The 14,014-nt window shown below is 40.6% G+C and overlaps 1 protein-coding gene across 5 annotated transcripts in view; it reads right to left on the bottom strand.

The window, feature by feature from the left end:
- Positions 1 to 330: 330 nt before the first annotated feature.
- The window catches only part of SMYD3 (SET and MYND domain containing 3), a gene marked incomplete at its 5' end in the record, with an annotated part of 384,704 nt that continues 371,020 nt past the window's right edge, over positions 331 to 14,014 (bottom strand). For all 5 annotated transcript variants that reach the window (XM_084283469.1, XM_084283467.1, XM_084283468.1 and 2 more), the window contains 2 exons: positions 331 to 1,234; positions 7,791 to 7,899. In XM_084283469.1, the coding sequence (XP_084139595.1) occupies positions 1,133 to 1,234; positions 7,791 to 7,899 (211 nt within the window). In that variant the 3' untranslated portion in view covers positions 331 to 1,132. The remainder of the gene's footprint in view (positions 1,235 to 7,790; positions 7,900 to 14,014) is intronic.

A 14,014-nucleotide genomic window follows, 5' to 3' on the forward strand; every position in this document is an offset into this window, starting at 1 on the left:
CTAACCCAAACTACTTTTTGCACTGCCCCTGATACCCAACCTCTGATTTTGAGGAAGCTTCACAAAAAACTTGCACCTGCAGACAAAGGTTTGAGCTCATAGGTCCAAATCTCTCTTTTTAACACTGTTATGGATTGAGAACTTGTTGAAGCAGTCAAAATGGTGAGACATCAGGATAAACAATTTCTGCATAGATACATATTTGATTAAATTTTTTGTTTCATCCATTTTAATATCCACTATTATAACATATAAAAGGCAAGAAAAAGAGGAACAGAACCCAAAAGTTAAAATGCAAGGGAAGAAAATCTCATTTAGAACACTGGAAGTCTTTTATTTAATGTCAAATAGTATTGGATCAGGCTTTTGGAAAACACACCAAATGGTAAGTCAAAGGGAAAAATATGCTCTCTCTACATAGAATATTTCTGAGACTAGATCTTCAATTGCTGGCATAAACTGGCACAAAAAACTGGCTGCTGATGTCAATGGAATTACATTATTTTGTAACAAGCTAAGACTGTATGCATTTCCCAGCATTTGTTATCAATTAAATTGGGTGTTTTAAATTGATAATCAAGTATTATCATCTAAATTAGGTGTTTGGTAGGAAAAAAAAATCCAAAGGGTGTTCTGATAAACAGACATAAAACAGCTGGTAAGGTGAGACTTTGTGATCATTCCAGAGATAACGGGACGGATACAGAAATCAATACCTAAAACACATGGGAGAAGCTGGGTCAAGTATCATTGAGTTACAATTCAAGTCTCAATTCTTCCTACATTCAGTGGTATTTGGACTGAAGATTCTGGTAATTAAATAAAAATGAAGAAAATTGTTCCTTGCTATATGTTGAAGTCTGTATTTTTATCACCAGCATCTTTAAGATCAAATACTAAGGCTTACCCACTACCATTTTGCCTTGTAGAAATTAGAAACTTTCTGAAAATAGCACATATTCCTCCAACCATTAACTCAATTCAGAAGATACAGCAAAACCAACAAATTTTTGTAATCAAAGTAGGGCCTGATGAAAAGACAACAAAATCATTGAGAAACTTCCTAATGTAATAAAAAACATCTGATTTCCTTTCTCCTTGAATATTTTGTTTTCCAGACCGGATAATTTCTTCATTGTATTTTCATGATGGCCTCACACTGCTCCTTTAAGTCCATCAAGGTTTGCATCAGCCTGTGATCTGTCCCATGGGTCACCTTCATAATATTGTAGGCCTGGAGAAGAGAGCAGAAAGGGACACATTAGTCATTGCGCAGGACATCTGAAAGGGTTGGTAACTACAGTAGGGCATGGATTTCAGTGCCAGCTCTCAAGATGGGGGCTTTAAAGCATGGCATAGTAGAAATCAGAGTGAAGTATCCCAAAGCATGTAACAATTTGTCTCTGACAAAGGAGGAGGTACTGACACATTATTCTTAGATGTTAAAACATTAAAGTCCCCTAGTGTGTTGCACAGAGGGATGTTTGGCGTAATAGAGGGAGATGCTTTTGCACTGAGGCATGAAGGCAATTTTAAGATTGATCAACTACAACACCCAAGGTTTTGATACATTATTTAAAAGATGACTGCGATATTTATGCTGTTAATAGCCTCAAAGTCCTTGAAATATAAATGGATTAATGCTTAACAAATAGAATTAAGTGCTCTGACTATATAAGGAGAAACTATACATAGCATCAAACAAATATGTAAATTAATAGTTTCACTCAAAAAAGGCACGTGTGAGGAATGGTTCTTTGCTCCATTTCCCATAGATTATTTTCTCTCTGTGTTGGTCATCTTACATTGCTAGCCCAATTTATGCTTGCTCATATTGTCTGTTGTATTGCTGATTCCCTGCCACAGATATGTCTGACATACTCCTTGCCCAGCTCATGTTTCAATCACCGTTTCTCATACGACATTTCGGCTTCTTCATTCTTTTAAATTCTTCATGGAAGAAGGGAAGTACCAGGTGGAAACAGACTCAGCACTTCTAAGGAAAGAACAAGGGAGCTCCAAGTGCACTGATAGAAGAAAAAACATCAGAGATTTTTCTTCATCACAAGCTGAGGAATCATCAAAAAGTAAATGCAGCCTGGGCTTGAATAAGTTCCTGGTCCAGTCGGCTGATAAAATTCAGCTAAATCAGCTTTAGATTACAAGAAAAATTATCTTTTTGGAAATATGTCAAGGAAGGGACCTCATTTAAGTTCAAAGATAAAAATAAATATAAAGATTCTTTGGTAGAATGACTCAAATTCTACTTCCAACTTCTAGAAACAGGCAAGCATATGGAAATTCTGGCATAATTTATTTTTGCTTCCAATTAGCTAACTTTTTAGAATAAGAGGAAGGAAGCAAAGGACCGAAAGAACAAGTTGAATTATCAGTCAAAACAAATCAGAGTAAGCAAGGAACTCTACAAAGAATCAGATGTTCTGAGCTACCACAGTGCCTTCCTACTACTAAATGGTAAAATACTCAGTTATACAGAACAATGGAAATTCTTTCATTTCACTAGAAATGCCTAAGAAATGTGAAATAAAATCAGAAATCCTCGTTTTTGCGTATATCTATTTTAGGAGAAATACAAATCTGTTCATGTTTTTGCAAAACATTTGCAAGGAAGTCATAATTATATTCCCTGAAAATACTCACTAAGCTGTTCTTAGTCTTCTGTTTTTCCTAATTTAACGTGAGGGGAAAATGTTGTGAAGAACAGATCACGAAAGTACTTCAACATAGTTGAGCATGAAGTGTTAAGCTGTATGAGAGCTTTTTTAATATAAATAACTGAAGAGGTAGCGTACAAGGCAAGAATAAGAGCCAGTCCTTACTTGGCAGAGACAGTGGAGTGGAGAAATATGAACATGGGCACAGTGTAGGAATCCCTGGATGGTGCAGAGCAGCATAGCTGCAGGTGGGATCCCAGGCATGTTGCTGTGCAGCACAGAGCAGCTGTGCTCAGGCTAAGCATGGTCAGGATGACTCCAGGGCAAAAGGGTGATGGGGACTGGCCATAGATATAGACACGTTTGGTGTGTGGTGTTTACATGATCTGTCCAAGAAAGCTGATGGATTTATTGGGAAAGACCTGTGTTAACAAGCTGTGCATTTGGGCTGGATCATAGTCCCAGGGCAGCTGACCCTGATCTTTAGCCCACCTACAGGACACAGGTCAGGCAAGTAGTGATGGCCATCAACACCCTGATGTTACAGATGTCCGTGAGGATATATATCTGATAAAAGGCAAAATTCCCTAATATCGTACCTAACCTTGAGATACCATTACCGTGGCTGACTTCTCTCTCACCTGCAACATTTCTTTTCCATTTCGTCTCTGTCCTCAGTACGGCAGATAAATGCACCCAGTCTTTATCCTTTTGTCTCCTTCAGGGAGAAAATCATTCTCATGCAATGTTCTGTCTTACACAGTGCACTACAAGTCAGAACCAGGCTGTATTGAAGGTAGAATAGCAATGACTTCCCTAATTCTCAGGTTATGCTGACATGAAGTTACAGAGCTATTTTTGTAAAGATCAGAGAAAAACCGGGGATAATTTCACCTCCAAAGCAAGGATTTTTTAACTGGTGATATATGAAAAATATGGAGGAATATGCCAACTCTCTGAGCCCCCCCCCCCCCCCCCCCTTTTCTTTTATATCTTATAGTTAACCAGCAGAGCCAAGGCGGATCAGAGTCTTGTGATGTGTGTGGTCCTCCTCTCAGACAAAAGAAGAAATCTAATTATGAAACACTACAGTAATCGCAAGACAGCAGCTCAGGCCAGGGTGTCACCAACCACACGCTGTATCCCTGAAGAATATAAAACCCATTAGATCAGAGGTACAGCAGTTGTTCCATGAATGCAAATGAAAGGCAGCGCAGCTCTGGGCGCCCCTCTTGCCTCAGTCCCCACCAGCCATCACTCAAGCAAGCCCAAGGGCACAGGCTGCCACCACCACCACTACCACTGGGACTCACTTCAAGGAGGCAAGGGTGAAAAACCAGGTCCAAGTCTTCCCCTGTACACCCTGCCTGTCCTCGCACAGTTTGGTTGCACTGAGGTTACGGTCAACCAAAGAGAGGAGTCTGCAGTGCTGTGAAGGTAATGATGACCCCTACCAAATATTTAGGGCACCGAATGTGCACAGGGACAAACCACAGACACTCACCAGGGGATTCCCACGAGCTCCAGAAATGCAGACCTGTCCTGGGCTCGTGCACGAGCACTGTTTCCGGGTCGAGAAGCTTTACCCGTCCCCAGACAGCCTGTTGCAACTGTCGTTACTGCCACTTTTACAGTCATCCAAAGCTCTTTAAATTAGTTTTGTCAGACCAGGCTCCAGCTCTGGTGTTTTGCTGACAAAGGCTTTCCTGATCTATAATTCCATTTGTTCTCCCAGCATTACATTTTTTCATATATATATATATAAATGTAAAAATAATAGGTTGGCTGTACAATAAACCAAAGGCTACCTTTAGGTTTTACTCCAGAAGTAGATTACTGCCTCTCTGTAATACTTCTGTTTCCAAGACCTGGCAAATTAGGTTCTGCAGGGGATAATATATTTTTAAAAGGTGATTTCATTTTAATGGGTAACACAAGGCCCCTCACATTATTTAAGCCTTCTTTCGGGGTGCAGGTGAGAGAGCTAAAACCAAAGGGTGATAAGAGTAGGGCAGCGTGGTTGTGATTCACTTTCAGGTGACGCAGGGTGCAGAAATACGGGCTGGGCTGCACGGCTGTGTGTGAAGATCTACGGGTGCAAACACACTGCAGGGCTGCTGCAGAGCCACTGTCAATCCACAGCAGCTCTGAGGCTGTGCTTGATTAAACAGGATTTATATGAGTGAGGTGAATTTCACTCAGATCTCAATTCCTCTGCACCTTCCCCATCCTTCTCCTTAATGCCAGGCTGAAATTAGTCTGACGAGAGCTCCAACAGGGTGCTATTCAGTGTCAGAGTGTATTAAGAAGAGTAATGAAGCAGAGAAGGCAATCGAGTTTCTGCTCTGAGCATGTGGCATGCTCTGTTGACACATCTAATCACAGAGGGCCAAACTGTGTTCTGATATAACTCCAGGACATTATCTGAGTTATATTAGGAATCACATCCTTTACTCGCAACAAACTGGGAATTACATGGCTCTAATTTGCTCCTGTGTAGACAGCGATGAAGGAGTCAGCTTCAGATCCCGTTCGAAGAAGCACTGCATCCCATGCATGCAAGTTGGGGAAGTAGGGAAAGTAGGATGACAAGAAGCTTTTCTGTCTGCTTAACTGTGCTCGCAGAGAGTGAGAGGCGAGTCTCTCCCTGTACGACACATTTGGTTAAAAAGGTGGAGACTGAATAGGGAGTAGACAAAGCTGCAATAGGATTGGTTTATCAATGGTTCTGCATCCCAGCTACAAAGCACTTACTGTGTCCTTTTGGACCACTAATGTCTTGGAGAGCATGGTTAGAGATGCACAGAGGTATGGCATAAAACAGTAAACAGCATGTGCTCCTTTTTAAGGGACAGAGGAGATAAATCTTGAAAAAATGGTTTCTGTGTTAGGTATTGGTCTGCACTCAAAGAATAATACAGTAACAATCTGGCCTGCAATGGGCTACTGCACTAAACACATACAAAAACCCATCACAACTTCTGCCCTCACCAATGAACAGCATTCAGATGGCTCTAGGGGAATTAACTCCAGTTTCGTTTAATGCAATATCATATTAGAAATGCAATTAGAAGCACGCCTGTTGATGTATTGCAGCAATATCAATGAAAACATAAACTCCTCTGACTGGGGGCTCACTCCATTTGCTAAAAGGGAAGGTCCAAATGTTTGGAAATCATAAATATTACAGGGGAAATGGCAGAGCAGATTACCTGGCACATGGCAGATATATGGCTTACTTCTGAATAATGAATGGGAAATAGAATTGATTATGCTCCCATCAACTTCTTAATGATCAGAATTGGCCACAATTTAAGTTAAATATATCAAGTGAAGATTTAAGTTACTAAGATTTGGTAAGAAAGGTGCCGTATCAAATACTGATTTATTATTTAAAGAGGTGAAAATGATCAGTTATTCACTTTGCATATGTAATCAGATGTTAAAACCTAACAGATAGGGTGGTTCAGAAAAGCAAGTACAAAACAGTAAATTATCTGTTGTGTTGTGACTGCTATTTAAAGGGGATCCAGACAGGAGTAAAAAACACTTCCTCCCCATCCCCAGCACAGACTCCCATCCCCTTCTATCCCAAGCAGCTGCCCCTCTGCAACACAGCTAGCTCTTCATACAATATGGACATTAAACAAAGGGGACAAAACAGCCAACTTCTGCACTGGAGAGGACTGTGCAGGAACAAAAAACCAAAAAACGCTTAATTAGTGCTAAGAAAATATATGGTGTAAATGGAGAAGCAGAGAATCCTATCAATGCCTACCAGAAATTGCAGGCCCGTATAATTACAGCTATTTTGTTCTCAACTCTGTGAATGGGGCATAAGCCATCAATTTCTGGCGTCTAATTTCAGACATTCAAGTAGAAGAGAGGAGAGGAGCAAGTGCTGAAAACTTTCCCAAGGTTGTGCTAGAAGCTCTTCAGTCCCTCTGTCCTGCAATTTCCCCATTTGGAAATGGAGATGACAGGATTTCTCCAGTGGGATGTCTTAAGGATAAACGCACTGCTAACATGTGAAATACCCTGTCCTGAAGACAACACAAGCTGTGCAAGGCCTGAAGTGACAGTATTGTGACAAGTTCCTTGCAGAGGGCAAACTGCAAATGGCTATCTGCAGTACTGAGAAAACGTTGAGGAGACTGCATCAGGCACTGGAGGTGGGCAGGGAGACAAGTGGGGGAACCTCACAGAGTTTGTGGTGTCTTCAGGCCAGCTTCAACAAAGTACAATCAACAATACACGTGAATGAGCCTGAGACCTCTCTGAGGGGGACCTGAGGCAGCACATCTTCCAGTGGGAGAAAAATACCCCAACAGTGGCTTAGGATTCGAGACATGAAGCAAGTGAGAGCCTATGTCCTGAAAACATTGCTCATGGAAGGGGATTCTTCAGTATATTTAAGGTTGTAGTCCCAAGCCAGATAGTAAAAGCAATATAACAGCAGGACAAATAAGAGCCTGGGGTAGGAGGAAATGAATATAAAACTCATTAAACCTGAACAATAAGTTCAGGTACAACAGGGACAGCTTAAAACTGAAAAGTAACCAGCAAAGCACCAGCTGCAAAAACAGATTGAATGGAAAGATGGTGAGTGACACAGAAACAGGGGGGATCGAGAAGCACGCCTGTTGATTGTGTAGCTCACAATAAAATACAAGCATGAAAAGGCAAAGTTCTTCTATCCAAAATCACAAATACCTAAGGAGGTACTATAAGGAGGGTAGAAACCGCAGCTCCGCACCTGTTTTTGTACTTCTAGTGCTCCCAGAATCCCTTTGCTATGGTAATAAGGAGAGTAGAAGGCAATAAGATAGTTTTATCTCTTCAGATCTAACAGCAATTTTTCATTCAGGCACTTCTGAGCTATCAAACTGCAATTAGCATTGACTGATACTGAAGGAAGGCAGTGCCTGAAACTCTGCGCAACAGTGACCCATCATCACATTCAGCTGCAGCCTGGGGAAACAGCACTGACGACGGAAAAAGTGGTGAGGAATATGCAAAGGCACAAGGTACAGTCAGAGGAGAAGGGGAGGGAATACATGGCTGGTTCGGGGCTAGCGAGAGCTGGGGGAGGACGTAGCATTTCACAACACTGACCTGTTTCAAAGTCTCCAGTGCTTGAGGAAACATGTCTTGACTGTACTGCAGTTTGCCCACTCGCATCAGCTGGACAGCCCTCAGTGGATGGAAGCCAGGATAATACAGTCTGCAGAGAAAAAAGGAGGAAAATGCGTCACTGTGTCAGCTCTCACCTTCACAGTCACTGCCTCTGTGGAGAGCTATTAGGGTGGGACCACAGAGTCATTGTGAATGTTAATAAGGTACTCAGAGAAAATTAGCTACACTACTGAGAAGCATGAAATACTGAGGGGAATTAGCAAGTTATTACTCTCCATCTCAAAGGAATGCCTTTAACATTATCCTGTTAGAAAGTGACGGGAGTGGGATTATTTCATTTGCTACTGTTGGGTAACACAATAGAATTTACTGTACTTAGTGTTGCAAACAGAGGTCGTTCACAATCCCAGGTCCCTGAAGAGCTATAATTTTAAAGGGAAGCTTCAGAAGGAAACCACCTCTTGGATCCTCCAGGATGAAGGAGAGGGGCAGCACAGAAAGCAGGTACATACATCAAGGCCACCATTTCTGAAGGTTTGCTAGCTGCTCCCTGGTGCAGAAAAGAACTGGTAATGCATGTTCAAGGAAACATCTCAGACTGGGCTCATGCATCTAGACACGGTATCTGCTACTGTGAGGAGAATCTCCTCACTTCCACAATCAGAAGTTTTCCATCAATCTTACTGGAGTTACTTCGGAAACACATATATAAAGATATAACTATGCTCTCTCTCTCTTTTTTTTTTTTTTTCCCTAGGAAGTAGATGGAGGGTGACATCATCATTAATTTCCTTCAAGATGCTCGTGAAATGTCATAAATCTCAAATGAAGATGTGTAAATGTCATGGAAAATGTTTTCACACCCAACCTCCCCTTTTTCTGCTGATCCCCCAGTTTCAGTGAAGATGTACAGAAACACATGGGAAGCATGCCTGGTTTGCTTGCCTCTCAGGACCTTTATCCATCAAGTTCTCTCACGAAGTAACAGAAACAAACTCCTTAATGTGAAGAATCCATCCTGAATTGACATGAGCACCACCTGTTCATACTACAAAAACTACAAGACGTGCACAGTGGCATTCTCAAACCTGTTGTAGGTTGCAATCCAAAAAGGCTGAGAGCCAGTAGACTAGAGAGAAGAAAAATGATAATTCTTGTCTCAGTCCAAACTGACACTTAGGAACTTTAAAGATTCAGTTAAACAAACACTGGAAAAATATCAGTAGATTTTTTTTTTTTCTGATTATTATATCAATTAACATGGTGCAATCTGCTAATAGTTAAGCAAGGAGGAAACACAACTAAGTCAGAGATTTTGTTGTGAATTAGTGAACAGTCATATAAATTGCTGAGATAACATGGCACAAATGGGAGTAGTGATGCCATGCACAACTTTGTAAAATTTGCAAAACAGCAATGCCCAGATGGTTGCAAACTTCTGCCTTCACCTGTGACTGCTGCAATGGATGGAGCATGAAGGTCATTCCCTCTCTTTCTGGGCTACTGGAATGCCAGGATGCCTGAGTCAAATATCACAGCCATGGGAGCAGGAGACAGAGAGGCAGACTTTTGCGTGAGATAACTTTTTGCAGTACTCACTAGACTGTTTGTGCTATGCCATGACAGTTCTGATTCGCCTCTCTATTCCTTCATGGCAAACCTCAACTTTTCATCCTTTCAACCATCTTTTTAATATTTCTCCTTTCCCTCTCCTTCCTGAATAACCAGCCCTGTCTGAAATACCAACACCAACTGGGTCCTGCCTTGCCAGAAGCCACCATGGGGGTGGCAGCTCACAAGGACAAATTCAGGCTGTGCTTCGGTCTGGCAACGTGGGGCTTGCTAAACTTCACACGGATCCATCAGAATGCAGAGTCTGCCCCTGAATGCAAACGGGTCTCTTTCTATAGAGCATACGTTCACTTGAAGTCAATAAAGACTTAGCATTGTTTGGTATATGCAATGCCAGAACAAACAGGAGGCAATTTAACAATGTCAGGGACTCAGCCCAGACTACCATCCATAAACCAAAGCAACTGAAAATTTAAGATGACGACACAGAAGGAGTAAGTGTGAAACAAAGAGCCTTGAGTTCATAAATATTTACAAAGCTGTTTTACTGTGCTGATTTATGTTCTGATCTTATGCATGTATATAGTTACATTTGCAAGCCTTAAAATTGACATTTGAAACAACTATTTATTATCATATTCTGAAATAAATCTATTAAACACCTTTTTGTGAAAGCGCGTCCATTGAGTGAGTTTATAAGAGAAATCCAGGCAGCTTGCAGCTCTTCTGAGAGATGCGTAAGCAGGCAGAATGCTGCTGGCTTCTTCCAGGCATCCCTAGGATTCAGTATTATGAAAATCTGGTGTAGCAAAAAGAGCTAAGAAGCAGTGTCAGGTATTTGTGAGCCTATCTGCTATCCCCATGCATTGCTCTGAACAAAACAAATGGATAATTTTAAGACTAAGGAAGGCATTTACCAGCCAGGGAACTAGCACCTAAAGACTGTCAACAAGAGAATAACACAACTACAGAGAAATACATGCTGTAAAACACAGAACAGCTCGGGAAGAATAGGATTTCAATCTGAAAAGGATTTTATGAGATTTACCAAGGCCTGAGGGACAGGAAAGGGAACAGTATCACACTAAAAGCTGAAATAAAGAAAGATGGTTCTGTGGAGTGATGTTTCCTGCTCCTTGGCACTGGTCAATGCCCATCAGTCCACTTGCAAAGAGAGATTAAACAAAATACAATAACTAACAAGTAAAATGCACTGTAAACAAGAAAACTAGAGGAGGATGAAAAAGATCTTTACATTTTGTATCACAGCCTCCACAGCAGTTTTTTTCCAGTATATGACTAACATCATCCATGCCAGCCTGTTCCTCTGCCTGTCAGCTGGTCCGCCCCCATGTGGCGTGATGTGCAGACAACACAGGAGTGCCTCTCGTTGCTTCCTGCAGGTTAAAGGGTGTTAATCGGTACCAGTCCCTGGACAGTCCCCTGTGGTACCCACTGTTACTGGCATCCAAACAAGCAACAGCATGTCAGCCATGGCCCTCTGACCCCCACATCCAACCAGATTTTTACCTGTCAAACTGTCTACTCATCTGAACTGTGATATCCTAACTTGGGTGGTAACTCCCTGATCCTCTCCACCTTTCAAAGAGGACAACAAGAAAGCTGGCCAGCTCTCAACACCTTTGTTAGAGATCCAATGTGTTTGTACAGGTCACATTCTCAGGTAATCCTCTTGACTCAGCCCTCTCTCTGGGTTGTGCCTGGAGCACTGCATAGGTGAAGAGTGAGGCAAAGAAAGCACTGTCTAGTTCATTATTCAAAACCGCAATTGAAAGCTATTTCCCAGTCTCCAGGTAGCTTGCTTCAGTGTTTCACTGTTCCAGGAATCAGCAATTCCTGCATTTCATTCACAAAATACACGGATACCAATTTTCAGTAAGCAAAGATACGGCCAATACTTGGTAAAGCAATAGTTGTTTCTAATATACCATGAAATTGATAGCTCCTATTTGCAGCTCAGCCCCAAGGTTTGCCTTGATGACCCCCCATGCAATTACTGTTCATATACTTTACAAAGAAAAAAATTCTTTCATAAATCTCTTCAAGAAATCCTTTGTGTTCTTGTATATAGAAAAACGTAAAAAAGAAAAACACTTTTGACTAATTTTAGCTAAATCCTTCTACTTTTTAATACTGCAGTTCCTCTAATTACACTCAAATTATCTCTCATTACAGGGTAAACAATCAGCAACTTTTGTGTTCTGTTGTGAGCTAACGGCTACTATCAAAAAGGATATGCAAAATCACTTTATTTTCTGATGCCTCATGTTTTAAAATAAATAGATGCCTTCCATTTCCTGTAAATCTGTCTGCAGGGTTAACATTTACACCTTTGTCTTCAGCCTGATGTAATTAGAAGCAGGCAGGATTTATAAAACCTGAAATAAGGGTTTAGAATGGAAATGTTACCAGGCTCTTTAATATGGTGACATGTAAAAAGTGATGCTATACATGACTGTAAATTGGTTTGCAGTATCTTTTCATGCAAGTAAATATGACAGCATAAAAGACATAAAGCAGTTTTAGGAGCCACAGCAACAGAGAAGGAATTAAGAGCAGGCTCCTGGGCTTCAGGAAAGGGGTGAGCAGAATGCAAAGAGGACAGCATCAGTCTCCTGACAGAAATGTACTAGCTACAGTGGGTGGAAATGTTCACCACAAATACAGCGCAGCCTTGTTTTCTTTTTTTGATGTGTTCTTGATTTCTGAACTACTCAGTATTTGAGTACATTCATTAAAGCTTTTCACTGAACTGCAGCCAAGGGATTATTTTTATGCTGTCCAGCGATTTTTATTTTTTCATTATTTAGTGATGTAAGACTGGTCATTCATAATTCGCATGATATTTGTTCCACTCCTTGACTGGGATGATCAAAGGGTTCCACATCTGGGACTTATGAGAAGCATTTTTTTAGGACAAATTTAAAGACAAATGATTATTTATGATAAAAAGTATGAGACATTTGGTATCTATCAACTGGTCCAAGAATGAACCAGTTATTTTATGAATAGTCAAAGAAAGTGTATTCCTCAGGAGCATAAAACAGGTAAACTAACAGTGCTCATTTACAGCTATCTGTGCTCATATAGGAGCTCACAGATCTTAATGCCAAAGGGACCGTGCTGCAGCTGTTCAGTCTGATCTCCTGCACAGAATTTCACCTGGCAATTCCTACACCAAACCCTGCAATTTGAAGCTGGAATAGTGCTTAGCAAGCAATGTTTTATTTATAGAAAATATCCTTAAAGAGCTTTGTATGTATTTTTTTTAATAACCACCAGCCATATGCAAGAGTTTTGTCTGGGATGGAACAAGGTTATAGGGTTATTTTTGGTGGAGGTGGGGAAATGTTACTGATATAGAATAAATGACTTTGTTTTGCATGCTAAGCATTAGAAGCCTAGTTGGAACTATATAATTTCTCAGGGCAGCATATCTATTTTAACCTACATATAATCTTTAGGGTTCCCTGTGAAAGCCTTCCAAAAGATTACTGGCTTGGCTCACATATTAATCACATTTTTTTCTTGAAATAAAAATGATTTTAAACAGTTATTTCTGTCCTTTCTCTCTCTCTCTCTCTCTTTTTTTTTTTTTTCTCTTCTCTTCCAACTCCTTATGGACAACCAGGTACGTTTAAATCCATTGAGGACCTTACAACTCCCCTTACACTTTCTGCAGCAGCCATGCCATTTTTGGAGCAGCAGATTAAATCCTTTACATGTGCTGATATATAGTCCAGCTGCCATGAAATGTTCATTGTCCATTTTATCTCCCCATCACAGTGCCTCACTGACATAATCAAAGCATCACTGAACAGTTTAATGCTGAAATTATCCTTTTTTTTTTTTTTTTTTTTTTTTTTTTTTACCCAGATTTGACCTTTTTCACTTGTGGGTGCAGCTCCACAGCACTACTATTGAGGATTTCCTGCAGGTAAGTACTAGTGCACATCCCTGAAGCATTACTGAACAGCGTTGCCATTGATGAGAAAACATATTTAGTAAAATCTTTATATTGGAAATATGTTTCTGATTTAACCAAGTAACAAGAGAAAGTCAACCTTATTTTCTGAGCCATCTGGGTCTGATATAGTAGAGATATGTAGACCTAGCACCTCTCATCACACCTCACTTGGAAGTCTCTAAACTCTTGACTATAATACATCCTGGCTGTACATTTGTGTATTCTAATTTATATGTGTTCTTTACCTGTATTATTGCTGTACTGTCAAAATTCTTGTTATCCTTAGTATTGAAAGTTTCACCAAAGACCACAACATATTTAAGCACCTCGTTATACTAAGCACTAAAAAGCACGACATGACAGTCCTTGGTCTGCACAGATGAGAAATTGAGGCACAGGCAAATGAAGTGATATGTCTGATTTTATGAGAGAAAAGTCCCTGGAAAAGTGAAGAATTTAACCTGGACCTCAAGAACTATGTAACTTCAGGGAAAAGGACTTTTTTTAGGTTCATGCAGAGCCTGGGTCTTATATCCATGCTGTTTTGTCTGGCTACCTGGCTCTGTCAATCCAGATGAAAGTAAATGTAGTTTTGTAGGCTTAAAAGGCATGTTGTATTTTTGAAATGGAATGTAGAGACAGC

This window comes from Netta rufina (genome assembly GCF_964035555.1).
Source record: "Netta rufina genome assembly, chromosome: 3".
NCBI classification, from domain to species: Eukaryota; Metazoa; Chordata; class Aves; order Anseriformes; family Anatidae; genus Netta; species Netta rufina.